The following is a 25,752-nucleotide window of genomic DNA, read 5'->3' as shown; positions in this document are numbered from 1 at the left end:
TCCACTCGGCTTCGAGGTGGACTGTTTTTTAACGATACCCAGCACCGCTGCTGCGCCTATCGCTTTGTACATGATATGTTCTTGGACACAGGACTGCTTTAATCGCCGAGGCGCTTCGTCGGCACACGTCGCGTTTGATGTTTTACGTCTTTATGGAGTTCAAACAACCGTAGATGTTTGGCGTAATTAGTTTTAGCTATCACACACAGCCCATTTCTGAGCTACGACGCCGCTGGGCTACACCGGGCATGAAACATACATATACTCCTCTCCGGACTCGTGGATGCATCATTGTGCCAAGTATAGTGCCACGTGCCATGGCTCGCTGGCTCGCACGCAGCTGCCACGAGACGAGGCGAACAGCCCTACGTATGTAGGCAGGTACGGCCCTTCGGTGCCTCGGCATTCGGGAAGCTTGCCCACCCCAGATCTGCCCTTTCCCCCTCCACGTACCCCACAATTGCTCGTTTGCCATGTCTCTTTGCACCTCATCGCAACTCTGCGCCGCGCTTCCTCCTCTCCGCCTCATACGTCGACCCCACCAGCCGCCAACATGACCGCGACCGGCCCACCGCCAGCAAAGCAATCGAGGCCCAAAGCTCTCCTCTTCGACATCGGCGGCGTTTGCGTAAGTGGGCTTCTCCGTCCGTTGCTTTTCCTTCCCTTCTCCCGCAGTCGACCAGGGGTTGGTTGTGTGCTTGCGTGCGTGCGTGCGTGCGTGCCACGTACGTACGTATGCCAATACTTACCGTCGTTGTTGACGTTTCGTTTTTTCGCGCACTGCAGGTCGTCTCGCCCTTCCAAGCCATCCTCGATTACGAGCGCGCGCACGGCATCCCCGTCGGCTGGGTCAACGCGGCCATCTCGGCCGCGGCGCCGGCGGGCGCGTGGCAGCGCGTCGAGCGCGGCGAGGTGCCGCTGGACGACGCCTTCTTCGCGGCGTTTGCCGAGGATCTGGCGGCGCCGGGTGCGTGGAAGGCGTTTTGGGCGAAGAGGATGGGGAAAGAAAAGATGCCGCCCCCGCCGAGGGTGGATGCGAAGGCGCTGTTTTGGGAGATGATGCGGGTGAGTAGGGCGCCGGATCGGTGGATGTGGCCGGCGTTGAGGGAGCTGGGGAGGGTCGCGAGGGAGGAGGGAGGGGGAGGGGGAGGAAAGGGTTTCGTGCTGGGCGCGTTGAGCAATACGGTTGTGTTTCCGGAGGGGGTGGTGGATGAGAAGGGGGCGGTGTTTGAGAGCGGTTTGAGGATGGAGGGGGCGGATGGGAGGGTGGAGGTAGGGGACGTGAAGGCGGCGTTTGACGTTTTCGTCAGTTCGGCGCATGTTGGGCTGAGGAAGCCGGATCGGAGGATCTACGAGATGGCGGTGAAGCTGTTGGATGAAGAGGCGAGGAAGAGGGGCGTGGAGGGCGGCATTCGGGCGGGGGATGTGCTCTTTCTGGACGACATCGGGCAGAATCTGAAGGCTGCCAGAGAGATGGGCATGAGGACGTTGAAAGTCGACTTAGGGAAGAGTTGGAAGGCAGTGAGGGAGTTGGAAGGGATCATGGGACTGAAACTGCTGGCAGAGGAGGTACCTGGCGAGAAAGCCAGGTTGTAGATCAGCCCGGGATCCGCCAAAGGATAAGAGCACCTAGAGCAGCGAGCGGGTAAGACAAGACGGTGGCGCACTTAAGACAACGGCGTTCTGTTTCCACTACATCGCAACTTTGGAGAGTTTCTCCCCGAGAATTTGGGCTGTTCCGGCCCTTTCCTTGGATGTGATCGACACTGATGGTCGGCCAAACAGTCTCCTCTCGCTGTTGAAAGATATACGGGCCTAAACAACAAGATTAGCAACAACGCACCCCACTCGATCGCATCGCCAAGTATAAAGGTTGCGAAATGCGCTCAGACGCATACTCCGTTGCGTGATAGTGAGTCATCGGCGATCAGAAAGATTACACCAATGGAGGTTGGGAGGAAACTCCACATGATCAGGCGGACAATCCCATCGAGCGGACGAGGTGCATCAGGCTAGCTCAGCTACTGCGTCGGGCGGACGCTCGGGGAGTTGCTGTGCCGCTTGGAAGTGAAGGTATGACTCGTCACAACGATAAACGCCGCAATGCTCGGCAAGTGACAGGGGCTCTGATACAAGAAAAAGCAACTCACGGGTCTATAGACGCAAAGCTGTATCTCGCCGCAGTCCCGAGAGGCAGTTTGACGCGGATCGACCGACACCAGGACGGAGCAGACCAGATCTGTCTGTTATCCATCATCCTCGCTGCCGCTGATTCCAATACAGAGACTCCGCACGATGGATGGTGATATTTAGAGTGTGGGGGCCTTGGGGTGCGGTTTGACGCTTGGAGCATCGCCATGGCCTCGATAACAGGTTACCACGACCGTAAATGGCACCGACTCGGCAGGTACAGCGGCGATCTGGACACTATTGTGGGGAGGTTGCACCTGTGGACGTTGAGCTGTGGAGACGGGTTGGGTCTCACGTGCTGACGCGCGCGAGCAGGTATCTACTTACCGCCGCGTCACGCACCTGCCGCGTCGCTGCCGTGGGAAGGCGCGCCCGCCCATGGCCACGCTGCGAAACTGCAGTCACGCATCCAGACCGTGCATTTAAACCCTCCGCCCTCGCCCGTTTCCTTTCCTCCCTCGTCAACCCCTCCACCTCCACTCAGCCAGGCTAACATGGCTTTCTCGCCATGGCTAGACCCGCGTCGCAACCTCACCCTCCACAGCACTGCACCCTCTGCTGCCATTAACGGCAGCGCAGCTTCAGCCCAGCCCAGCGGTTTGCCTACCCGCTCTTTCCTCCACAACGGTACGCAGAATGCCACTGACTCCAAAGCAAACACTCTAGCGTCAATCATGGGCATTGATGGCCGATCAATCTTTGGATCAATTCCAAATCACTCCATAAATAACACGAACCATATACTCAACGGCTCCATCCCCGCCGCCGAACCTTCGCTGTTGCTAAAGCCAGGCAATGCCTCCGCCGTGCAGCCTCCTCAGCCTGCAGGCGCCTTCGACAGCGTGGCCATCATGTTCGGCCCACCCGAACGCCCTGACCAACACATAATGCCGGCGGCGACAACTTCGAAGCTTCCCAAGTCGGTTCTGGCTGCCATCATGAAGTCCAAAAGCAAGACGCAGACGGACATAGGATACAAGTCTGTTCTGCTTCGCTTCACAGCCTCGCGGTGGTGTAAGTTCCTCACCAAGGTCAACCAGTATCTTCAGACAGGCGAATACGCTCCATGGAACACTGGAGTCCAACTAGAAGTCGTCGATGCGATGGGCAGCAAGGTTGCCTGGTGTCCATGGATGTCGACCGCGGCGGATATCCACGAGGCCAGGACGACAGAGGCGACGCACAAGTTCTTCTTAGAGGAGCTGATGCTCTACAACTGGGCCTGTTTCATGCAATTCGATCAGCTGAAGAAGCACTCCCTCCATAAGATTCATAACGACTTCCCCATTCTAGCCCACGAGGCTCTTGCCTTGGTGGATTCCTTCTGTCCAGAGACCAACGACTTTCCAGCAGATGAGGGGATGAAAGCCTTCACCATGGAGGCTGTCGTCAAGAATAGAAAGACGTTGGCAATGCAGCCGGACTTCAGGAAAGTATTCCAGAAGGCGATCAAGTACAATTTCCCTGCGATGCTTCTCGAAGACGTCCAGCATGACCTCATAGAATACCTCAAGGATGTGCGAAACATAGCGCAACCCATGCCAGGTTTGCCTAATCCACCAGGCCAGATGCGTGGGTCAACTGACAGACGAACAGCAATCACCTCCTCTTCGACTGTAGACCGGCTGCTCCATACCAACACCCTGGAGAATTACATCAACAACGGTGCCCTTTGCAAGGCCGTGAAAGGTGGATTCGGTACGCTCTTGCCACCAACGCTCGACTACCTGGTCAAAGCAAAACGGAACGAAGACTTCCGGTTTGCAAGAAACGAGCTACTCATCATTAGGAATGATTTTCGCACATTCAATCCGCCGCGGAATGTCGTGGTAGAGAACTTGCGAGGCCAGCGGGGCGATATGCTCAAAGACTTGCTCGTCCCCTTGGACTTGAGCCTTAGCCAGTCCCCTACGGGTCCTGTTGCCGTTTCTGAGATGAAACTTGCGCAACAAGCCTCGCCCCCGACCGCACCGAAGGCGATGCAGACGGTGCCCTCGCCCAAGACGAAGATCAAGACCGAACACAGTCGTGGCCGCAACACCGAGCGCTCTACGCCCTCCAGCCGCGGTAGATCCCGTGGCCGCAGCCACTCGCCGGAGGACAAGAAGCGTAAATACCGCAGCCGCAGTCGCAGTCGCAGCCGCAATCGTAGCCGCAGCCGTAATCGTAGTCACGGCCGCAATCGCAGCCGCAGCCGCAGCCATAGCCCCGACCCCCCGCGTCGTCACTCGGATTACTGGCCAGCATACGGACGCCGTTAAGACTGCTTTGCTGGAGGGGACGGATGGTTAAACTAGGACGACCTCTCTGGTCTTTTCACTGTTTGTTCGATCTTCGATTGTTCACGGATAGGGGAGTCGGCTTTATCAGCCAGCATCATGGTTTCCTACCGACAGAACGGCAATTCAATCCTGGGCCACTTAGTTCAAGGTGGCCGGCACTGTCCACATATTATTATTCCTTAGCTCAAAAAATGCTCATTTGAACACCACCATGTGCGCTCCACGCTCGTATTGTACGTACATACGGACTGCTCTTGCCAGACAGAAAGGGTATCGCATACCTATATAGTCCCAAGTGTTGGAATTTGAAAGCGAAAAAAAAAAAAAAAAAAAACAGAGCGAGAGTAAAGGAGACAAGAGGAAAGAAACCCAGCTTGATTAAACGCGTCTGATGATCAGCCAGCCAGCCAGCCAGCCAGCCAGCCTCCTCTCCAGCAGTAGTGGTGATACATGCAACAACAACGCTCATCGTTTGAATCCTTTTTGTTTCTTGTTCCTTCTAAAAGAATAACTGCCACCACCAACCACTACAAATCCACCACGCCGCCCATGCCCACCCTCATATCCACAACGTCGACCCTCCACCCCCTGAAGTTCTCCAGGCCCCTCTTGACCTCCCTGACGCGTTCGATGCGCTTGCGCGCCTCCTCCTCCTGCGCGAGGCGGAACGCGTCCTCGTCGAAGGCGAAGTCGTCGTCGTCGTCGTCGTCGTCGTCGTCGAGCAGACCGGCGGCGCCGCTCTGCTTGCGCGGCGGGGGAGGGCCGCCACGGGTGGTGTTGGAAGAGCTGCGGCGCGGGGTGGAGCCGGTGAAGGCGCTGATGCCGCTGTTGATGACGTCCTGGAGGGACGACGAGCCGCCGGTAGCGGTGCTACCGCGCTGACGGTTCGACTGGCTGGGGCCGCGGGAGAGGCTGGTGGCGCTGGAGAGGTCGACGTCGTCGAAGCCGTTGCCGCCGCCGCCGCCGCCTTCGTCCATGCCGGGCTGCAGGGAGGCGCGGTGGTCGCGCCAGATGCCGCGGCGCAGGTCCGTGTTCTCCTCCTCGAGCGCCTGGATGCGGGCGCGCAGCTTCTGGCGCTCTTCGTCCTCCAACTCGTCGAGGCCGTCCTCGGCGCCGTGCGACGCGTCGTGCTTGAGGCGGGCGACCTCGTCGGCGAGGGCCTGGGCGCGGGCGCGCAGCTCCTTGGCCTCGCGCTCGACCTTGTCGGCCTCGCGCAGCTTGGCCTGGCTGCGGGCGTCGGACTCGCGGTGCAGCGTCGCCAGCGTCTCGGCCTTCTTCTCGAGCGTCTCGGCGCGTTTGGCGGCGTCGGCGGCGGCGCGCTGGGCGGCCGCCAGCTCGGCCTCGAGCTGCGCGATGCGCGTCTCGGCCGACGAGCGCGAGTCGCCCTCCTTGGCCGCGCTCTCGCTGGCCTTCTCCAGGTTGGCCTTGAGGTCGGAGAGCTCCTGCGCCGAGGCGGCCGCGGCCTGCTCGGCCTTGGTGAGCTGGTCCTGCAGCGAGGCGAGCTTGTCTTCTTGGCTGGCGGCCGCGGTCGCGGCTTGCGTGAGCTGCGCGTGCAGGTTGGAGACCTCGAGCTCGAGGGACTCGATCGTGCTGGACTTGGAGGCGAGCTGCGAGGCGAGGTCGTCGTTGGAGGGCGAGGCGCTCGAGACGCGGCGGTTCTGCTTGGTTTGGCTCTGGAGCTGTGCGTTCTGGCGTTGGAGGCTGGTCATTTCCGTCCGCTGCGAGCAATCATACTGTCAGACGCAGACTATCAAAAATCCGTGGAGTATGGGGGGACATACCAACGTGTCGACTTCCTTCGACTTCGCCTCGACTTGGTCCGCCTTAGCCTTCAATTCCGCGACCTCGTTGTTTGCTTCCCGCAGCTCCTCCAGCTCGTCTTCCGTCTTCTTCCACCGCGTCTCGGCGTCCTGCGACTCGGTCTGCAGCCGCTTGTTCTCCTTCTCCAGCTCCTCGATCCGCAACACCTGCTTCCTGTATATGTCCTGCACGTCGTCGCCCGGGCTCAGAGGCAGGCCCGGCGACTTCAGCGCCGAGGGCGAGCCCATGGCCGCCGCCGACGAGGTCCGCCGGAACGAGTCTGACCGCAGCTTCGACTGCACGGATATAGACGGCTGACGGCCATGCGCCGGGCGAGTGGGAGCGGCGGATTCGGCGGGCTTCTCGGCTTCCGTGGCTTCTGCGCCCGCATCTTTGCTTTCCGCTTCCTCCTGCTTCTCCTCTCCCTCGGGGGCGGGCGAATCGGCGGTCGCGTCGGCAGGTTGCTGTTCCTCGTCCGGGGCCGCGGCGTCGGCGTCGGCGTCGGCCTTGGGCTCGTCGGGTGTTTCGTCTCCCTTGCTGTCGGCAGCTGCGGCAGCTGCAGAAGCTTCAGGGTCTGCGGCTTCGGCCTTGTCCTTCTTCTTTGCGCCGCCCTTCTTGCCCTTTTGCTTCTTCAATTGCTCGAACTAGAGAGTCACGCGCGACGTGGCCGTTAGCTTTGCGGAGCTTTGCAGATGGACAGCTGTCCAACATGGGTTCCGTGGGTCTCGTACGCGCTTCTTCGCCGCAGCGAGCTTCTCGGCCTTTTCCTTGTCTTCGTCCGCCATGATTGGGTTATTTGTCGTTTGGAGGGGAGGGTTGGTGAGGTGGTGGGGAAAGCTTGGGGCAGGGCTGGGCTGGGATGGGACTTCGGTGGAGCTCGAGCTTCACGCGAGCGTCAGCCCTCCAGATCCGTGATCCCGTGATCGGGCCTCTTGTTGCCCAATCCGGTAAGTCAGCAATATTCTATCGCCGTACATTCACGGCCTTTTTGATGGGTAGGATTCAGGAAACCGATCGATGTCTTTGTCGTAGGTGCTCTCCTAACAAGTACCTGTCCAGGGCAAGCACTCAGTCCACCTCTCCAGGTCACGTGTGCTGGTAGTATTTATTGAATGTCATTTCCAGCCACTCTCTTGATGGTTCATTCGATCTGATGCTCACTCTCGAGAGCTGCAGATGTGACGTTACGCCCTCACTCCTTCTCAACCACCATCTGTATATCCTTCCCCCTCACAGCGACATCGCCCTGCCATTCCAGCATGTCCACGCTCTCCTGCACCTTGCCGTCGGGAAATCCGCTCATGCGGCTAAACACCCAGGCTTTCCCCTTCCCGCTCTCTTCGTCCACCTCGGCCACGACGTCCTTGATTTCGGCGTGGAAAGTAGGCATCTTCGTCATAGCCGTGGAGAGCATCGTGATGAACTCGGCGCGGTTGGTCGTCGACGGTTTGTTGAGGTGCGTGGCGCAGAAAGACGGCGAGACGTGCTGCTGGATGAAGGGCGAGTCGTAGTCGCGCTTGTTGCAGAGCGTCGTCACCATCTCGCGCGCAAGGTCTTTGAGCGCCGCGGCTGAGGTCATGGTTGCTTTGCTTTCTTCTTTTTGGAGCTGATACAATTCTGTCGAGCGGAAGTTTGTCCGTATGCTCAGCGATTTCGAGAAATCAGAGGCTTTGATCCAAGAGAACGGAAAGTCGATGGTGTGCAGTGAGTGCTCCGCAATAGAATTCTGGTCGTGCTGATAGAGGCCCTTCCGTCGAGTTTAAATGTGCTGCATCCTCGATGCGCCGGTCTCGCATGTTACACGTAGCCTGCGGGCGCGGAGTGTGAACCCGGGGATATAGAGGGGAGCCGTACCGGACAGCTCCAATGCGGCTCTGTTCCATTACCGAAAACAGTTCGGCTACGTTAGCTCCGCCCATGGTATCCCAGAAGCTGTCTCGGACGGAAACCCCGTGCTACCTCATGACACAGTTGATCTACCATGCTCTCAAACTTTTCAGTGGGCGATGATGGAATTGTTCATAGGTTCTTCGTTATTCTTTGTGGCAAAATGGGAATCTCAGAATTTCGGGAGAAAGGAATGAGCAGGACCAAGCGCGATTCATCGGCACTAGCTAGGTAGGTTAGGATGGCGAGTAAGTTGGTCCTCATGCCAAAAAGAAACTTCGACAATTTTTGGCTGCCCCGGAGACAGATTGTCCGTCTCCATGGGCTGGAGAAGGGCGCTTCCAGAAGCATTAGTCCAGTCTCCAGGTCGCGGCGTTTGTCGGCTTTCAAGGGCGACGACACGACAGAGCATGTCGTAAGCGAAATCATCCAGAAAGTTGGACCGCGATACCCCGAAGCTATCGAGCCGATCCAGGGCCGACAACATCTTGCCGTGGGCTCTTGAGTCTTTGTTCGCGGAGAACTGGGATGCGAGGAACTTTTTCATGGACATGATGTATGCAGCCCTGAAGAGCAAGTTCCTGGAGTTGGCAGATAGACGATTTTCTGTGTTATCTCTAAATTCGGCCATAGCCTTGACATTTAGCTTGAACTTCTCAAAGTTCTTCGTTATCGGGAAGAATGGTTTCTTGTACCAAGGAGGGTGTGGCTTCATATCGTCAGGAAAGTGAGACATGAGCTTCTCAAGGACTTTGATCGCAGTCTCCGGAAACCTGTGGACCCACTCCTGTTTCAGTAGGTTCTCAATGGGGTATGTTTCGATCTTTTTGTTCGGATGGGCACCGGCTTCCAGGAGAACAGCCAAACTTGGTAGTGCTTCTTCGATTTTCGTCCGTGTTGAACATTTCTCGAGAGATCCTATCCAAAACCAAACTGGAGTAGGGCCGAGTTTTTGATTCCAGCTCTGGCCCCGGCTCTCCTTGTCGACGCCATTCTCAATGAAAGTAGACATGGCTTTGACATTCTTATCGCTTTGGAAACATTTCCAATGACAACTTTCAGCAAGTATTCGGAGGAGTCTTCCACCAATAGCATCGTTGCTAGCCAGATGTCGAGCGAGGTAATCGGGCATTTCCGCTTTCCAGCAGTGGAACAAAAGCGTATGAGCCACAGTAGCGCCCGAATGCACTCCGGGTGGCGCACAAGGCTGATCGAGGTCCAGCCCACAGCGAATCAGATGCACAAGAGACTTCTTCTCATCTTCGTTGATGAGATCTACCCAATCTGGGTGCTCTGTCCACGGCTCAAGGAAGCTCTTAGAGTGTTCAGGCATCGGGTGGTTAGCCGTCACCAATATCCAGGCCACGCGGGTCGAGATGGCGTGATTAGGGCCCCCGTACTCTCGCTTTCTTCTGGATAGTGCATGGCCCAATGCTAGAAGTCTGTCGCACCGGGACGAGTCCAAAGGCTCTTTCGAGTTTTCCAATAGCAATTCCACAATCCGGGGATCCTGCGTACACTGGGCGGCAACGGAAAGGGCTCCATGTCCTGTTGCATCCGTCGGTTCCATGGACGCCTCCTTCTTCAGCAGTAGCTCGACTATCGAGATAGCGTCGTGAGCAGCAGCCGCCATCAAAGGGGTATAGCGAGGAAATGCATGAGCCGGCTTGTTGATGTCGGCACCTGCATCGATCAAAGCCTCCACAACCTCCGCAGAAGACGCCGCTACAGCCAAGTGTAGAAGTGAGCTTCCACAGAGATGTTGAAGCTGCGATAGCTCTGAGTAGGCAGCTAATGAGGGTGTGGTTTCGTTGGCAATGGTGAAATCAAGCACCGTGTGCAGCCCCACTACATTTCTACGCTCAATATAATAGATTGTTTGCCGCAGGGTCTCCTCTGGATGAGGGCGGTACCAGACGGGATCAGATCCTGGTAAATATTGGAGATTAGATGCCGTTGTCCACGGTTCCAGACCAAACGTGGTGCTAATCCGCGTGGACCTGTCAGATTTGTCCACCGAGCATTATGAGTATCAAAGCATCTACACTCACTCAAAAGAGTGCACGTCACTGAGGATCTCCGACATTTTGTCGTTCGAAGAGGAGGCGAGCATGGAAGGTCCGCCGGTCTCCATTCTTCCAGGAGGAAGAGGGGCTGAACCGTTGTTTCGGGTGCTCGTTTGTGATACGCTTCCCTTCTTCAGCCCCCATTCGTTGATCTTACTTCGGTACGATCTTATGCTATGGCCGGAGGCAACAAACACGAGTTTAGTATGGGGTCTAATTGAACAGTGAAATTTACGTATTGGAGTTGTTGGTGTAGTGAGGCCCAGGTCGAGAGGAGAGCGGTTTACTTACGAGGCGTCGAAATTTTTGCCAGTCCTTAGACGACTGCGGACATCTTCCAGCTTCATTCCTTCGTACACATACATCCTCTGGATGTCCGACCGCACGTCATCCCAATGGATTTTCTTTGCGCCCTTCGTCTTTGCCATTCGTGCAGCCGTTAGAAGAAGGCATATGAGAACAGGATAGATGCTGTAAATAGGGCGTCGAACGTGCTCTCCGGCAAGGCTGGAACAGCGTTGGCGTCCTTTTGATGGATCTACTGGAGAAGGCGGCAAAAAGGCCAGTGACAGGCGCTGCAACGCGCGAACGGAGACTTGGCCCGCATAAGCAAGCCACACCAATCAGAACGCTTGCCGACGGCCCCCGGTCGTGGCAGGTCATGTTTGCCTTGGAATAGCTGAGTGCAAAAGTGAATTTGCACATCCCAGAGAAGCATCGGTGGCGGTGACGTTGGCGAGTGAAAAAGCAATTATACCTCCTTTTGCACACAACCACCAGGGTCAACGGCGATCAAGCATCGGCTTCCACTGTGGCGTTGACCTTTGCGCATCGGATGCGCGCAAAGTGGGTCTCCGGCCATTTTCAACGTCCTGGTGTTGGTCCGATGGTTTTGCACATGGTTTTGCACAGAAGCTGCCCATCGTTCTGGTGATGCGGCTTTTGCACCTTTCTCCACCCGAAGCCGTCATGATCTGAGCAACGCGGTTGCCTGTGCACTTTTGCACACCAATCTGTTGACTTGCAATTTGCATGAAGCAGAACAGATTAGAAGGTGCTGAGGTGCAAAAGATGTGTTTTCCTTCACCCGCCGTATATGGGGCCCTCGTCCGTGTAAGGCATGCAGCCTGCCAACCTCAACGGGCGATATTGGCTACGTGCCTTTCAACTCCTACACACGTACAAAGTACCATCCTCGACCCAAGTGTGCCTGTGACATCTTCCAAGGTGATTACCTGCCTTTGGTGATAGTCGGGTTGCCAGAACGCTCTCACTGACAACCATGACTCTGCAGCCGCCCGATATCACTGCAAGCTCTTTCACGATGTCGAACAACTCCAGCCGAGCTCACCTCACGACAGCCAGTCTTGCCGCGCACACAGCGGCCTCCAACACCACCGCACCCGCCAGTAACAGTGGTGACCATATCCTCAAGGCGGCTCTTGATCTTGGCTTTGAGATGCCGAGCGGATGGCAAGGCAGTCGAACATACGGCCAGCTTCCCATGGAGCGGTATCTCAACGAGCGGGATGATCTTTTTGCTGTCAGTGTCCCGGTTGAAGATGGACAAGGAAAAGGCAGCCAGAAACCGAACCTCTGAGGTATGAGGTTGCCGGTGGAAGGGTCGGAAAGTATTGAAAGCGCCAGGAGGGTTTGTTCTTTATAGTCGTGATAGTTACCAGAAAGGGCCACTGCCAATCATGCCATTTCTTCCGTGTCTAATCCTGTAATGTCGCATTGCCTGGGGCTCCTGTCATGACTGGTGTCGGGTGGAATTGAGATAACGTCTAGGATATGTAACTTTTCACGGCCCCGTGGGTCGCTGCGAATCCATGTCCGTCTTTTGTTGTGTCTTCATTTTTGAACCTTGACTTCAGAACTCCAATCCCACTGCCTCGAGCCATCTACCTTCTGGACCCAAACATCTCTTTTCCAAAAGTGCCTCTGCCCTCCTTCTCGGTAATCTCCTCTATCGCCTTGACAAGATCGTACTGAATGTCCTCACTGACAACACTGTCCTTCTCATACTTCGGATGCTCAGCCACAAACTGACGAATCCATTTCGCTGCCGTCCAGAGCGTGCCATCGGCACGACGCCTGATCAAGTCAAGATAGCGAGCGAGTTCACAGCGCGTCTCAACGTCAACGTTCATGCTATCGAGATACGACTCGACAATCGGGATCAGTCCGGGGAAGCCGTTAGTCGTGGGCTGGCCATTGATGATCTCCGCCACAGTCATGAGACTGTACTCGCTCTCGACCGGTCCAAGCGGAGGGGTGGATGCGCCACTATCCACAGCAGGCGAGGCGGTGCCACTACCCCGCTTGCTGCCGTTGACCGTAGCTGGGTGGGGGGAGAAGGGGTCATTGCGGAACCAGAACTTGCGCGAGTTGACCGAATCGCGCGCGTGGGCAGTCTCCATGTTCTCAGTGACCTTTGCAATCGGAATGTAGAAGTTCAGATCGTATGACAAGATGGCACGGGTGATCAGCACGATGAAGATGCTGAATGCCGCGTTCTCAAAGTCTGTCAGCTGGATTTCCATTGGCCGGAATTCGACCCGCCAGCCGATATCACTTCCGTGGGGCGGCGGCTTGAAACGCATGTGTTGCCAGTTCGTCGATTGCAGGTTCTCAAAGTGATCCACCTTGTCCAGATCAAGCTCCTGCAGATCTTCGTTGAAGACGACGATCGGGTCACGGATAAAAAGGTGTGCGAAATGAGTTGCAAGCAGATCATCCATGCCTCCATCGACCAGGCGTTGCTTGAGCGCCGGATCAATGACGAGCTCTGGATCAAGGTACTCCTTACGGAGCCGCGAATCCTGGGCGATGTAAGTTGAGTTAGACGCATATCTCGACTTCGGAATCCGCCAGCGGTCGTTCTTGAGCGGCTTCTCCCCGAGCTCCTCTGCTGTACGGCAGTCCACGGCTCTGCTGATCTGATTCCACCGCACATCGGTGTCGGCGACGAAGCCTTTGTAGATGGGCGTGGCAGCAGTCAAAGCAAGCAGAATCGGACCAAGAGGACTCAGCTGATCGTACATCTTCCGGCCTTCCTCGATGTTCTTGGCCTGGAACGTGATTTGCAAACAGCAACTGCCCATACCGAAAGCCATTGCGTCCATGTAGATGTGGTTTTCCTTGGCGGCGCCATTGCGAACGTCGTCATCTTCAGGCCAATTGTGCATATCATAGTTGACGGTGGGATCGTGGAATGGCCAGGGTGTGCGCTCGTCCTTGAATACCGGCACGTTGATCTCCACCTTCCGCCCTCTACGAGCCCGTATGTTTGCAGCAAGGGTGGGGAACCTTATATGGGGGTTCGCGATCTCGTCCGGAACGTACTGCGATCGGAGCTTGGGACCGGAGGGAGGGTAGTAGGGAGTGATGTAGTCTCCCAGACCGAGGCGTGGAAAGGTGGTCATGGTGATTGGAGCCTCGGCAGGGTCCATGTGTTCCTTCGCTATGACGCGCCTGGAATGTGCTCAGTCAAGTGTCTCGCAGCAGCTTCAGGTTGACACCAACCTGCGTTTCATGTTTGGTTCGACATCGAGAAGATCCTTGAAGCCGATGCCCCAGGGTTTACCGGGCGTCGTTTCAAGCATGAACCGTCCGAACTCGGGGTGAAAGACCGGGGCGGTGTCTCCCTTCCTGCCACGCCCATGTCAGTGCTTGTTGACCCCGCGTTACAGCTGGCTCACGGACTTGACCTCGACCTGCTGCATGTCTGGCACGCCGCCGCCCTCTTCCAGCAGCTTCTCGTCGGACGCCAGTGCGGCCAGAATGTCTGCCTGGCGCAGGGACAGCTTCGCCTTGCGGTTCTCGTCATCGTAGGCGACTACCAGGTATTCGATCTGTTCCCCACTCAGCGATTGTGCCTCGCAGGCGCGGGTAGGCGGCAAACCTCGTCACCCCAGAGCATGGCATCGCGCTCCTTGCCCTTCGCGCGGCGCCATGTGGCCAGCAGTTGCTGCGTCGGGGCGCATCAGCATACGTGAGGGCTCGTTGGGAGGGCGCGTGGTTTACCTCTATTCCCCATTCGCGCACCTTGCCGGCGACCTTCTTCGCGTCCGGCCAGTCAAGAGGAGTACCGAGAGCTCTGGCGGCATGCGGGTCAGTATGGCTTGCAGGCTGGAGGGCTGAGTGGGCGGTTAGTCTCACAAAAGACCCATTTCGTTGGACCCCGCGCCGTCCGACGTCAACCTTCGTTTTCGCTGCGGTCCGGAGATTGGACCCTCTGCACTCGCGGTGGGGTGCGCAATCGCCGAGGCTGGCGCGGCCCGGGAGACAGTGCGGTGCGATCACGAGGCCTCTGCTCTCGCGCAGACGGGAACGGTGGCAGGGTTTGCTTTCACCGAGAGATGGCCTCGAATGGGGTGGGTTTTTCTAAGAATTGCGTGCCGGCAGGGACGGCGAGCCGGACCGCAGCCAGCGCTGAGGCTCCGCGCCGACGGCATCGCGGGGCATCATCATGATGCTGATAAATCAGCGCCGGAACGTCACGCACGGCGCGGACGCGCTGGCTGCCGTTATCACGTCCGCACGTGCCCGTCTGGGGGAGTCCCGGATGGCCTCGAAATTGCGCGGCGCGCACAGAGCCGGCAATCTTCATCACGACTGCGCGGCACACGAGGCGCAATTACCACGGCAGATCATGACATGCTTTGGGGCGCAACCGCAGCCCGCGCGGCCGGCGGGCTTCAGACGCTGGCCTGGGGCACGCAGCGCTGGGCGCGCGTTCCTTGCCGGGGCCTTGTTTGATGAGCACGCCGCCGCACGCCTGGGGCCAGGCTGCGAGGGTTCTGCGGGCGTGGGCTAGCGTACCACGACGGCGCCGAGCAATGCTGAAACGAACGGTCAGGGCGTCAAACTCGCCGTTGCGGCCACGAGACGGAAATAGATTGCTGCACAAGGCGCTTTCGTGCGCTTTGTGCGGCACGCTCTGCAGTGGCGAGTGGCCGCGACCCCCGGCGCGCCAGCGATCAGGCTGCAGGCGGCGCCCCGCGATTGGCTCGCAGCGCAGCTTGACAGCGCACCCACGAGACCTGAGCGTGCCCGCTGGCTGCATACGCGCCCGGCTCCAGTGGCTCGCGCGATTAGACGCCGGCACGCCGAGCGCTCACCGACCGCGCCCACTGGTCAGCCTGGCGGCCGCCGGCATGCGGCCGCTGGACAAGCGCCCCAAGGAAACAGCGGCCTGCCTCGCTGCTGCCGGGAGGACGCGGCGGCACCGGGGAGCTTGGCGCGTCGCGGGCGTGGGCGGACTGGCAGCGAGGTGCGGGCCAGGCGCATGGGCGTGCGCAGGGAGCAGCGCTTGGGCCAGACGGTGCTCGCCCCTGAATTGCTGGCTGGAATCGCCGGCCCCTTTGGGCCTAGCGCCGGCGCCGAAGCTTTCTTTCACCAACCAACAAGAACCCAGGCTCGCTCGCTCGCTGCTTTTCCTCCGCTCGTCTTCTCCCCTCCGTTCGCCGCTTTCTGGCCTTCTCGTCACCTCCCTCTTCTCGTTGTTCCTTCCCGTTCGCCCGTCCGCGTGATAGCGCCGCTGCGGTTGTCGTTGCCTTACATACTTAGCTGGCCCGACTGCCGCCTAATCTCGATCCAGCGCGCCCGCGTCGTCGCTCCCTTGTGCTTTGCAGAGCAACCAGCACCGTCTAGTCTCGTCGCGACAGCTCCCAACTCCCGTGGCCAGCTTTGCGCCTTTAGATTCCGCGTCTCTTTCCGCCTCTTCCTGTATTCACTTGCGTCCGCGTCGCGCCCGACACTCAGCTACAGCCTGATCCGAGCCGGGAGCCCCACGCCAACCGCCTCCCGAGGACCCTGTTGCGTCACTTGCCCGCCGACCGCGACCTCGTCTTCTGCTTTTGGACTTCCTACTTTGCGATCCGCCGTGATCTCTAATCCTTAATTCGGCCCGCTTTTCCATCCTTGGTTACTCCGTCTCAGCGCGCTTGCCTGCCGCAGAGTCCTTATTTGTACCCTCTTCGCCCAACAGCTCACTCGCGCGTCTTCCACGACCCGCGTGTCCATCGACAGAGTCTCCGGCAGCCGTTCGATCTCCCGGAAGCCGCGCGCCGCCGTTCACCTGCTGTTTGCACTCGCAGCCTGTGACTCACGGCCACTCTCAGAGCTCCTTTTCTCTCCTACAAAACCACTACCTCCCCTAGGCCGTTCATCACGATGAGCATGGACGCTGGCGGTCTTGCTCAAATGACCTACAACAACAACTTCGCCTCCAACGGAGGCCTTGGTGGTCCGACTTCCTCCTTCGCTTCGCGCGGCAAGGGTAACCACCTGAAGCGTCTCAGCGCTGCCGCACCCCCCAAGATCGGCTCCATTAGCGAGCATCCCGTCAACGATCAACCCACTCCCAGGACCAGCCGCTCGCACCTCCTCGCTGGTCTGCGCACCGCGCCCAAGACTCCTGGTGCTGTTCCCCAGTCTGCTCCGTACAACCAAAACCAGTTTGGCGGCATGGGTAACCCCAAGCAAGCCGGTTTCAACGCTGGTCCCAACTACGGTGCTCCCCAGACCGCCATTGGCTCTGGGTTCCCTGCGGGTCTTCAGAACCAGTATGGTCTGAACGCTGGTCGCCAGATCTACTCTCTTCCCGAGCAGGTGCTTGCTCCTCCGACTGTCCACTACGAGCACGATGACTCCGCCGACATGGACCCCAACTTGGCTGCCCAGCTCATGGCTACTGAGATGTACCTTCAGCAGCGTCAGCAGCAGCTTCAGCAGCAACTGCTCAGCCTCACTGCCCAGCAGTTTGCTAGCTTGAACCTCAACGGCGGCAACATGCGCCAGCAGTACCCCATGACTCCCATGACGCCTCAGTCGGGTTTCTACGGTCAGCAGTTCCAGCAGCAGCAGCAGCAGCAGCAGCAGGCGCATGCTGGCATTCAGGTCGTCTACAACCCGGTCACTGGCCAGTACCAGTACGTCACGGATCAGAGCGTCCAGCCACCGCAACTCTCCGACTCGCCGCCGCCGCCTACCCCGAGCTTCACCAACTCGCCGCCTAAGTCTGGAACGCCTGTTTCCCGCCAATCTCCTCCCAACGAGAGGCAGAACCCTTTCGACCGTCACTCGCGTAACTCTCGGAGCTCGTCTCCCCCCAAGAAGTCGCAGACGCCTCCGGTCGATGTTACGCCTCTTCCGCCGCCTTCCGCCAATGCTTTCCGCCGCGGCCACAAGAAGAACGTTGCTTCTCTGACGCTAAACAACCTCGAATCCGCTGCCGATGGCCCCAAGTCTGCCTTTGTCCGCTCCGTCGGTTTCCCTCAGACGCCGATGACGGGCACTTTTGGTCCTGGCCAGGCTCGAGCTGGCGAACATCCTGCCCGCCAGCCGCGTGGCCCGCCGCCGCTTGAGGAGCTCCAGGCTGCCCCTACCGCTAAGCACGAGGGCAGCAAGAACTTTGCGTCCCGTCAGCGCCGTTCAGCTGTACGCAACCTTGTGCGTGCTGGCATTGAACGCCGTGGCGTGCGTAGCGGCAGTGGTGGCTGTGGTACGCCCGTCAGCGAGGCCGACATCAGCTTCCCTGTGTCATCTGACAACGACTCGGACAGCGTCCGCAGTGGCAGCCTCTCTGGCAAGCCTAGCATCGGTAGCCTCCGCGCCGCGGCCAGTGGAGCCATTGGATCTGAGAGGAAGGCCTCCAAGGAGCGTCTCCGGGAGAGGACTGGAAGTGATGGCTGGACTGCCAACACGTTGAGCAGCGACGAGGACCTCGTCGAAGTTGTCGTTGAGGAGTCCAAGGGCAGGAAGAAGACGCCGATGCTGGTGCTCACCAACGCCGAGAAGCGCAAGAGCTCCATGTTCTAAGAAGAGCAAGCCGATCAAGAGTGGCAGTAGCTGTCGAGGAGTATTCACGGCTCCGGTTGATCTGAGCTGTGATGACACTCTCGACAGTTTGTATACACATCGTGGCTGCCAAGCCGCAAGCTTTTACGGCCTTTCATGATTACTCTTTTGCGTTGTTGATTCGATTACTTTCTTTGGTGGCACGATTGCTTTTATGTTATCACTCGCCGACCAAAGTCCACATACCCTGGGCTTTTGCATTTCACCTTCTCCACTGCACTTTTAACGTGTTCGATTTTTCCTCTTTTTTTCGTCTAATGCACAATGTCTGGCTTTCTGGGTTGCGAAACTGGGAACTGGGGTACGGAACAGAGCACTTTCTTTTCACTCGACCGAAGTACACATGAGGGGTATGGGTTAGAGATGGATATCGGGTCCTTGAGCACTCAGACTTGGCTGAGCCGGGTTGGAGTCTCGGGACACTTCGCTCTTTCGTCTCCCGTCTTGAGTCTGTATGTTTTTTCTCTATTTTTACTCTGGTTGCAATGGTACGGATGCAAAGACGTTGGCGAAGCGCCAGGTGGAGGCGCTTCGGCAGGAAGGAAAAACGGTGAAGTCAGCGTGGGCGGCATCTAGCTCTGGAAGATGGGAAGATGGTCGTCTCCAGCGCCCTTCGCTCTTTGCGTTGGGAGGCTGCGGAGTCTCACTCCTTTTGCTGTTCACTTCAGGTATAGGAGGGCTGTAAAGGGCGGTTCCTAGGATGAATGCAATGTTTGATGTGAATATTGGCTTCCGTGCTTGGTGATCAGTGGGACCTTGGATATGAAAAATAGATGAAATTCATCAAGCACGGTGAAAGCACAGAGGGAAAGCACGGATATAAGAGGTTCGTGCTTCGGAGAGTGACGTCCAGGCATGTACCCGGGATGACGGGCAGAGGGGCACCTGCACCCGCGAAAATCACCCCGCCTATTTTCGTCCACGACCTTGCGCAACCTCACATCCTTTACAACGCTCTGACCTCACGAATTTCATTCCGGCGAACACAATCCACGCCATCATCACGCGCACAGCCCCCTCCTCGTCGAATCTCGCAACGCGACTAGTACCTAGAATAAACGACCTCACCACCAACCGGCCCCCGCCCGCCCACCCGCCATGGCGACCGTGGGCACGCACGCCCTCCCGACACTCTTCGCGCCTCCTCCTCCTTCATCCTCACCCGCCGCCGACGCCACCGAATCTTCCACCACCACCACATATGAGGCCCCACAAATCATGACGCAGGGCGCCGAGGCGCTCGTGTACCGCACGACGTTTCTGACGCCGACGCGGCCCGCGATCCTCAAGCACCGGCCGGCCAAGCCGTACCGCCACCCGACGCTGGACCGGCGGCTGACGAAGCAGCGCATCCTGGCGGAGGCGCGGACGCTGGTGCGGCTGCGGCGCGAGGGCGTGGCCGTGCCGGGGGTGTTGGCGTGCGATTGGGACGGTGAGTCCTTTTTTTTCTTTGGTGGGGGTGGAGGGACATTGTTTCTTTGTCATTTGGGGGTGAGAGGGAGGGCACGGTGTAAACGGGTGATTGGGGGCGACGAGTGAATTGGATGAGTGCTGATTTGATCGGGTGTTGTTCTTTGTAGCGGGATGGCTGCTCATGGAGTTCATCCCCGGCCACACGATCCGCGCGTGCCTGGACAGGTATCTCCACGCCGCCACGGCCGCCTCCTCCTCCTCCGCGTCGGCCGCCCTCGAGCTTCCTCCCGTCGTTGCCGAGGAAGAGGGGCGGGGAGGCGCAGAAGACGCCGGGGAGCAGGCGCAGCAGACCGGCAGCGGCGCAATCGACGAGGACGCCGTGCCCGAGCTGTGGGACCTCATGACGCGCGTGGGCCGCGCGGTCGGCCGCATGCACAGCGTCGGCGTGGTGCACGGCGACCTGACGACGAGCAACCTGATGCTGCGCACGGCGGAGGAGGGGCCGCCGGCGGTGGACGCGCACCCGGAGAAGGCGCTCGAGGGTACGGTGACCATCATTGACTTTGGCCTCGCGGGCGCGACGGTGCAGGACGAGGACAAGGCGGTGGATCTGTACGTGCTGGAGAGGGCGTTTGGCAGCACGCATCCCGCGGCGGAACCGCTGTTCAGGGAGGTGCTGAGGGCGTATGGGGACAGCTATAAGGGGGCGAAGGTGGTGTTGAAGAGGTTGGAGGACGTGAGGATGAGGGGGAGGAAGAGGAGCATGCTTGGTTGAAGGGCGAGGTTGGAGGGGCTGCAGAGGTCTCGGTGTTCACTGGCTATTGACGTGGAGGCGTGGACGTGCTATGATCTTTTGCGGTTTGGATATCAAGAAGAAGAAGAAAAATACCCGAAGGGCATGTGTAGGCTACGAAAAGATGACATGAAAAGTCACTCCCCCTTTTTTTTTCCCCACTTCTCCTGCTTTCAACAGTAACTCCCCCCCAACGGCCCTTTGGTCCTCTCTCTCGAAACATCAAAGGAAAAACGACCGCCACGCCGAGGTAGCCCCATACCTCCCCCTGGACCTTCCCCTCCTCCGCCTGGTCCTACTACGCCTATGCCGCTCCTCGATGACCCAACCTTCCGGACCGTAATAAACTCCCTCATCCTCGTAGAAGCCTCCTCCACCTCTCAGTTCCAGATCTCTCACCTCCCCCAACACCCTGCCGCCTCCTCGATGATGATGATGATGGTCGCGATTCAGCCAGAAATGCTCCCTCAAGTCATCGTCGTTGGAATAATAGTTGCGACCACCACCACCACCACCACCACCGGCGGCACTGCAACCACCGCTCCGCTCGTAGTGGTCGGGCCAGCTGGCGAAGCATTCGCGACAGCAGGCGCAGTGGAGGCTGTTGCGGTTCTTGTGCGCGGTGAGCAGGTAGGGCGTGTCGAAGCGGTGGTCGCAGTGGTGGCATTGGGAGTTGGGGTCGACGGTGACGCTGTGGTGGTGGTGGTGGTGATGATTCTGGTGGTTGTCGTCGATCCGAGGGAAGATGATGGGGTGGTGGTCCGGAGAGGGAAAGGAGGAGGTCGAGTGGTTGTTGGGGTAGACGTTCATGTGGATGGTGGCGTTGAAGGTGGCGCCGGCGTGGACGTGGATGGGTGGGTAGCCTTGGGAGGGAGTTAGCCTTGTGGTTTTTTTAAGTGGTGGTGGGAAAATAATGGAGTGGGGCGCACCGGAGTGGGTTGAGCCGTGTAACGGCTGTGTTGCGTATACTGCTTGGCTTGAATTTGGTGCAGCTAAATGCCTGGCGCCGCGTGGGGCCGGGATGATGAGTTGTTCGGGGTAGTAGTCCATTGGCTCTGGGAGATCGAGGTGCGATATCCCATAACGTTGGTAGTTGTAGGACCCGGGCAAGGCCATGTCCGAGGTGATTGGTAGCTTTACGATAACCTGAGACGCGAATGGAGGGCGGGAACGGGAACGAGGCGAGCGCGGGCCGGGGCGAAAGGTTAAAAGGATCATGGAAGTTCAGCCTTGCTAGCTGACAAGTATCGCGCACCAATCGTGGGAAGGTGGTTGCTGGAATGCTTCTTGTTTTACCTTCAGCCTTGCATGGCCACGTCAGCCGGGATTACAACCGGTGAAGGACAGGGGTGGCTTCGACTGCGAGTTCGTACAGAATACCTGCAGGTTTTGGGAGGTGGGAAAGGTTGCCTAGAGGAACATGGCAGAGCTGACAGGGGTTTCGTTGGTGCATCATTTATGAAGGAAGCCACGCCGCCGCGAGTGGCCAAGGCCGTTCTGGGCCATGGGATCTATCATTATCAGAGCCAAAGGGTAGGCCAATATTCCACTATAACACTGAGCTACTAATGAGGGATAGCAAGCGACATTGATAATGGAAGGTCGTGGTGAGGAAAATGTCTCAGATCAATGCTAATCTCGAGCAAAGTTATCCTGAACTTTGTTCTGCCGGCAAGGTCATTCCCCAAGCAGAACATACGTCGATTGCGTGTAACGCTTTGCGGAAATGGCTGAAACATTGTTCAATACAGGCCGGGGCACACGGGTGATGTTAATAAGGAGGGCTTCCTTCAGGCGGGGAAGTATTCTCACGGCAAGTCGTAGGCTACAGAGCTGAGTAAATGCTGACGTTAGGGAGTCGGCTAAGTTCGAGAAGCCGAATGACGTTCAGGTTGCTGCACTCCCCTGCGGATCCGAGAGGTCGATGCGAGCAAGGTGCATTCGCGAATGAGCAGAGAGGGGCTGCTGGTTCACTGGCAAGTGAGCAACCGACGGCGCGGATCCAAACACTTCGATGATACGTGCTCGCTGAGGATAGGTGCGAATCAAAGGCAACGTGATGGAGATGGAGGTGTTGAGGGCTGGCGATCAGAAGGCGATTCACTTTGCAGTCGCGCTGCTCATTGACACGTAGACTAGGAAAGGAAGAGAGATGAGGAAGTTGCAACGGAGCGGAGCGGGACGAGGCTGGCGATCCTGCCCGTGATCGGCCACACCCCGGTTGGCTCGTGCCTCGTTCTTGCCCGGCACATCACCTCTGACGCCTTCCATCCCGTCTCTGCCTTTCATTTCCCCGAAACGCGCCTCCCAACCGCACACGTCTGCTGTTTTCGCCCTCGAACCGAACACGCCCAGCACCCAGTTGGCAGCAAGACCAGATGGGTTTTGTGCCAAACGCTGCCCGGAGCAATCCCCGTCGCCGGCGCAGGGATGTGTTGAGCCTCACACCGCCTCGCATCGTGTCCAGTCGTCCCGCCGACGCCTCCCAAGTGACCGTTCCGACCGCGAGGCCTTCAGCTGTCAACCGAGCTAAGCACTGCACCATGGCGCTTGGTGCTTACCCTCGCCCGGCATCATGCCGGCGATTGCCCTGACATGCCGCGGACATTGTGAAGGCTTCTTGTGCACTATCCCCGGCGGCCCACAGGCACAGGCCTTTAGACTCAAAAATAAACACTTCCGCCCCCAATGTGCCAAGACGAAGCCACACCGCGCGACCCTCCCGCCTCCCTTATTCGCCAGCCGTTCTCCACAATGCTGCCCATGGCTCGTCCTGAGGCTGCGCTCTTGCCCAGGCTGCCCGGCCAGCTGTTGGTGGCTTGCTGGCCGTCCCATCATTTTCCCCGTTTGGGCATTGGTGCCATGAAGGAATTGAACCCATGTTTTGCGCCTGATCCAAAAAACGGGAGGTAGATATGCCCGTCGCCCCCCTCCGCTTTTCTCTAAAGAGCCGCAAGCCCTTGGTTGCACTGGACTGCGCTAGCAGCGTTTTGCATCTTCACGGCACCCTCCTGTCGAGCCATCACCATGCGTACTCAAGCGTGGACACTGGCGCTTCAAGCGCTCCTGGTGGGACGCGCCTTGGCCGGTAAGCGTTGCAAAGCTTCACTGCAACCCGAAATATGCTGACTGACTCGGAATAGACGATTGTTCCACGACCGTGACCATTACTACCACGGCTCCTGCGATGGCCTCGTGCTCCACCTTCTCCGGAGACGTCGTGATAGCCTCGACTTTCAGTGGCGAACTCAACCTGACCAGCGTCGAAACCATAGCCGGTCGTGTCATTGCAACAAGCGTCCCGAACCTCGAAGCCATTCGCCTGCCAGCAATCGTTTCTGTGGAAGGTGTCGAAGTCTCGGATGCGCCCAAATTCAACACTTTCGACTTCGCGCTCAACAGCAACGCCGATCACGCTAGCCTTGGCGACATTGACTTCAGCGATCTTGCCTCCTTCCCCGGATTTACCTTTCAATATGTGGGCGGCATATCGAACCTTACCTACAACAACGTGTCCAGCGACTATTTGTGGTTCTCATGGGAGGCGTCTAACGTCGCCATGGGCGACGTTGTCCTGACAAATAATGCTCTTCTCGAGAACGTGTCGATACCCTTCGCGTCGGGTGACGAGATATCAGTCACCAGCAACGACGTAATGGGGTATGTCGGCTTCGATTACATGTCGGAGATCGCTGCTGCCACTATAACCGCGAATCCTTCGATGACCCAGGTTTGGTTCCCGTCTCTCACGGCCGTGGCCGGCGACTTCATTCTGCACGCTTCCCACGACGTCTATCTTGATCTCAACTCAACGTCAGTACTACGAATTCTCACTTCCACGCCATAAGCTAATAAGTTACAGTCTTCTTAAGAGCGTCGGCGGCAACATCGAGTTAACAGGGGATATTTCGTAAGCTGTGCCCGCCACCCATTCAAATCAGCGCTAACATTCCGTCTTCCAGCTGGTCCTTCGACGAAGATGTCGTTGTCAACGGCACCGTGACAGTCACTTATGATGCGGATGCGGGTGATGAGTACAAGTGCGCTGAGATCACGCCGGGCGTGCTGACCGTCACCTGCAACGGTCAGGTTCTGTCGGCCACGTCGACGGACGCCGGCGGTACCAGCGCCACGGCTGGCGCAGGCAACGGCGCCGCCAGCACCCGTGCTACTTCCAACCACTCGGCGACCGCCAGTTCCTCGACCTCCTCCTCCGGCCTGACTACCACCGTCAAGATCGGCGTCGGCATCGGCGTCGCCCTCGGTGTCATTGGCATCGTCGCCATCATCTCCGCCATCTTGCTGCTGTTGCGCATGCGCAAGAAGCGCGCCGTGTCCAGGGACGGCACCACCGGCGCCCCAGACCAGGGCCAGCAGGGCGGAGGCGCGGCGCTTGGCGAGCAGAAGCTGCCGCCGCCATACGCGCAGTTGTGGCGGGGCCGCTCGACGAAGAAGCACGGCAGTGGGTATGCAGAGCCCATGATGCAGGGACACGATGGACAAGGCGTGCCGATGCAGCAGTATCACCAGCAGCAGCAGGGACCGCAGGAGCTGCACGGAAGTCAGGGCGTGCCGGCGCATGAACTGGAGAGCCCGAGACTAGATCCGGTGGGCTTCGCGCCGATGATGGCGCAGGGGCAGCAGCAGCAGCACGCACCTGTGGAGATGGAGGGCGATCAAAATTGGAGGAGGTCGGAGCTGATGGCTGAGCCTGTGGTGCCGCAGTCACCGCAGTCGCCGCAGTCGCCGCCGCAGCAACAGCATTGAGGCGGTAAGAGGAGAGAGTGGTGGATTTTTCACGACTGTATATATTATGATACCCGTAGATGATGGATACGTAATTGACGATCAGGAGTTACTGCGATGATTGCAGATACTTACATACGGGTTAGCACTGGCTTGAAGTGTTTGGCTTAAAATGTGCGATTTATTGTCTGCTGGCCGGGACGAAGACGGTAAATAGAGAAACTCAGGTGGGGGGGCCAGTCAAGTCTGGAGAGGAGCGACGAGTTCTTTTCTTGGACGACCACCGAAGCCGCTGTGCTGATGTCAGACCTGCACAGATGTCAATCCTACTCTATACTTTCAGTGATCGACGAGATTGCTTGCCCCATCCCCCGCGTCCATCGGGGTCCGGCCCGAGCCTCGCCATCGCTACCAATCATTGCGTCCAACGCTTTACTACTCCACCCACAAAATCTGGTCGAGGGCCCACAAGGTGTAGCGCCTCTTTCCACGCCACGGATACCATCCCCCGTGCAGTCCTCCTCCACCACACCCCAGAGTGGTCGACCTTTGCAATCCGACTCTATGCTCATATCGCTGCCATCTATTGCTGGTATCCACACTTGCGCTGGATTGGTGAAGCGGTTGTATACCCTTTTGTGGCCATCGGTCGAAGACGGGCCCCTTGACGGCGTCGTTAAAACTCTGCGCCAAGCTAAACGCCAAGACG

General features: G+C 58.3%; 7 protein-coding genes across 7 annotated transcripts; 5 read left to right on the top strand and 2 right to left on the bottom strand.

Moving 5' to 3' along the window:
* Window positions 1-173: 173 nt before the first annotated feature.
* On the top strand, window positions 174-1,596 carry SLS55_010504 (uncharacterized protein; the record flags this gene model as incomplete). The annotated part of the gene is made up of 3 exons (XM_066781886.1): window positions 174-182; window positions 364-369; window positions 787-1,596. 3 exons carry the CDS (start codon window positions 174-176, stop codon window positions 1,594-1,596), a joined length of 825 nt encoding a protein of 274 aa, XP_066627698.1.
* A 1,481-nt stretch (window positions 1,597-3,077) lies between these two features.
* On the top strand, window positions 3,078-4,482 carry SLS55_010503 (uncharacterized protein; the record flags this gene model as incomplete). The annotated part of the gene is made up of 2 exons (XM_066781885.1): window positions 3,078-4,299; window positions 4,397-4,482. 2 exons carry the CDS (start codon window positions 3,078-3,080, stop codon window positions 4,480-4,482), a joined length of 1,308 nt encoding a protein of 435 aa, XP_066627697.1.
* Window positions 4,483-4,999: 517 nt separating this feature from the next.
* On the bottom strand, window positions 5,000-9,492 carry SLS55_010502 (uncharacterized protein; the record flags this gene model as incomplete). The annotated part of the gene is made up of 5 exons (XM_066781884.1): window positions 5,000-6,190; window positions 6,254-6,916; window positions 7,507-7,841; window positions 8,127-8,146; window positions 8,642-9,492. 5 exons carry the CDS (start codon window positions 9,490-9,492, stop codon window positions 5,000-5,002), a joined length of 3,060 nt encoding a protein of 1,019 aa, XP_066627696.1.
* Window positions 9,493-12,129: 2,637 nt separating this feature from the next.
* GSH1_2 (glutamate--cysteine ligase) lies at window positions 12,130-14,400 on the bottom strand (the record flags this gene model as incomplete). Its single annotated transcript, XM_066781883.1, has 6 exons — window positions 12,130-13,702; window positions 13,754-13,879; window positions 13,934-14,082; window positions 14,133-14,198; window positions 14,255-14,327; window positions 14,390-14,400. The coding sequence occupies 6 exons, from the start codon at window positions 14,398-14,400 to the stop codon at window positions 12,130-12,132; spliced, it is 1,998 nt and encodes a 665-aa protein (XP_066627695.1).
* A 2,005-nt stretch (window positions 14,401-16,405) lies between these two features.
* SLS55_010500 (uncharacterized protein) lies at window positions 16,406-18,052 on the top strand (the record flags this gene model as incomplete). The annotated part of the gene is made up of 1 exon (XM_066781882.1): window positions 16,406-18,052. One exon carries the CDS (start codon window positions 16,406-16,408, stop codon window positions 18,050-18,052), a length of 1,647 nt encoding a protein of 548 aa, XP_066627694.1.
* A 1,633-nt stretch (window positions 18,053-19,685) lies between these two features.
* Window positions 19,686-20,279, top strand: BUD32 (serine/threonine-protein kinase bud32; the record flags this gene model as incomplete). The annotated part of the gene is made up of 2 exons (XM_066781881.1): window positions 19,686-19,690; window positions 19,730-20,279. 2 exons carry the CDS (start codon window positions 19,686-19,688, stop codon window positions 20,277-20,279), a joined length of 555 nt encoding a protein of 184 aa, XP_066627693.1.
* Window positions 20,280-23,324: 3,045 nt separating this feature from the next.
* Window positions 23,325-25,064, top strand: ecm33_6 (cell wall protein Ecm33; the record flags this gene model as incomplete). Its single annotated transcript, XM_066781880.1, has 3 exons — window positions 23,325-23,385; window positions 23,441-24,110; window positions 24,260-25,064. 3 exons carry the CDS (start codon window positions 23,325-23,327, stop codon window positions 25,062-25,064), a joined length of 1,536 nt encoding a protein of 511 aa, XP_066627692.1.
* Between the last annotated feature and the right edge of the window lie 688 nt (window positions 25,065-25,752).

Source organism: Diplodia seriata, assembly GCF_021436955.1.
Source record: "Diplodia seriata strain FDS-637 chromosome Unknown scaffold_13, whole genome shotgun sequence".
NCBI classification, from domain to species: Eukaryota; Fungi; Ascomycota; class Dothideomycetes; order Botryosphaeriales; family Botryosphaeriaceae; genus Diplodia; species Diplodia seriata.
The sequence above is the reverse complement of the archived record's forward strand: the minus strand, read 5'-3'. Positions and strand labels throughout refer to the sequence as shown.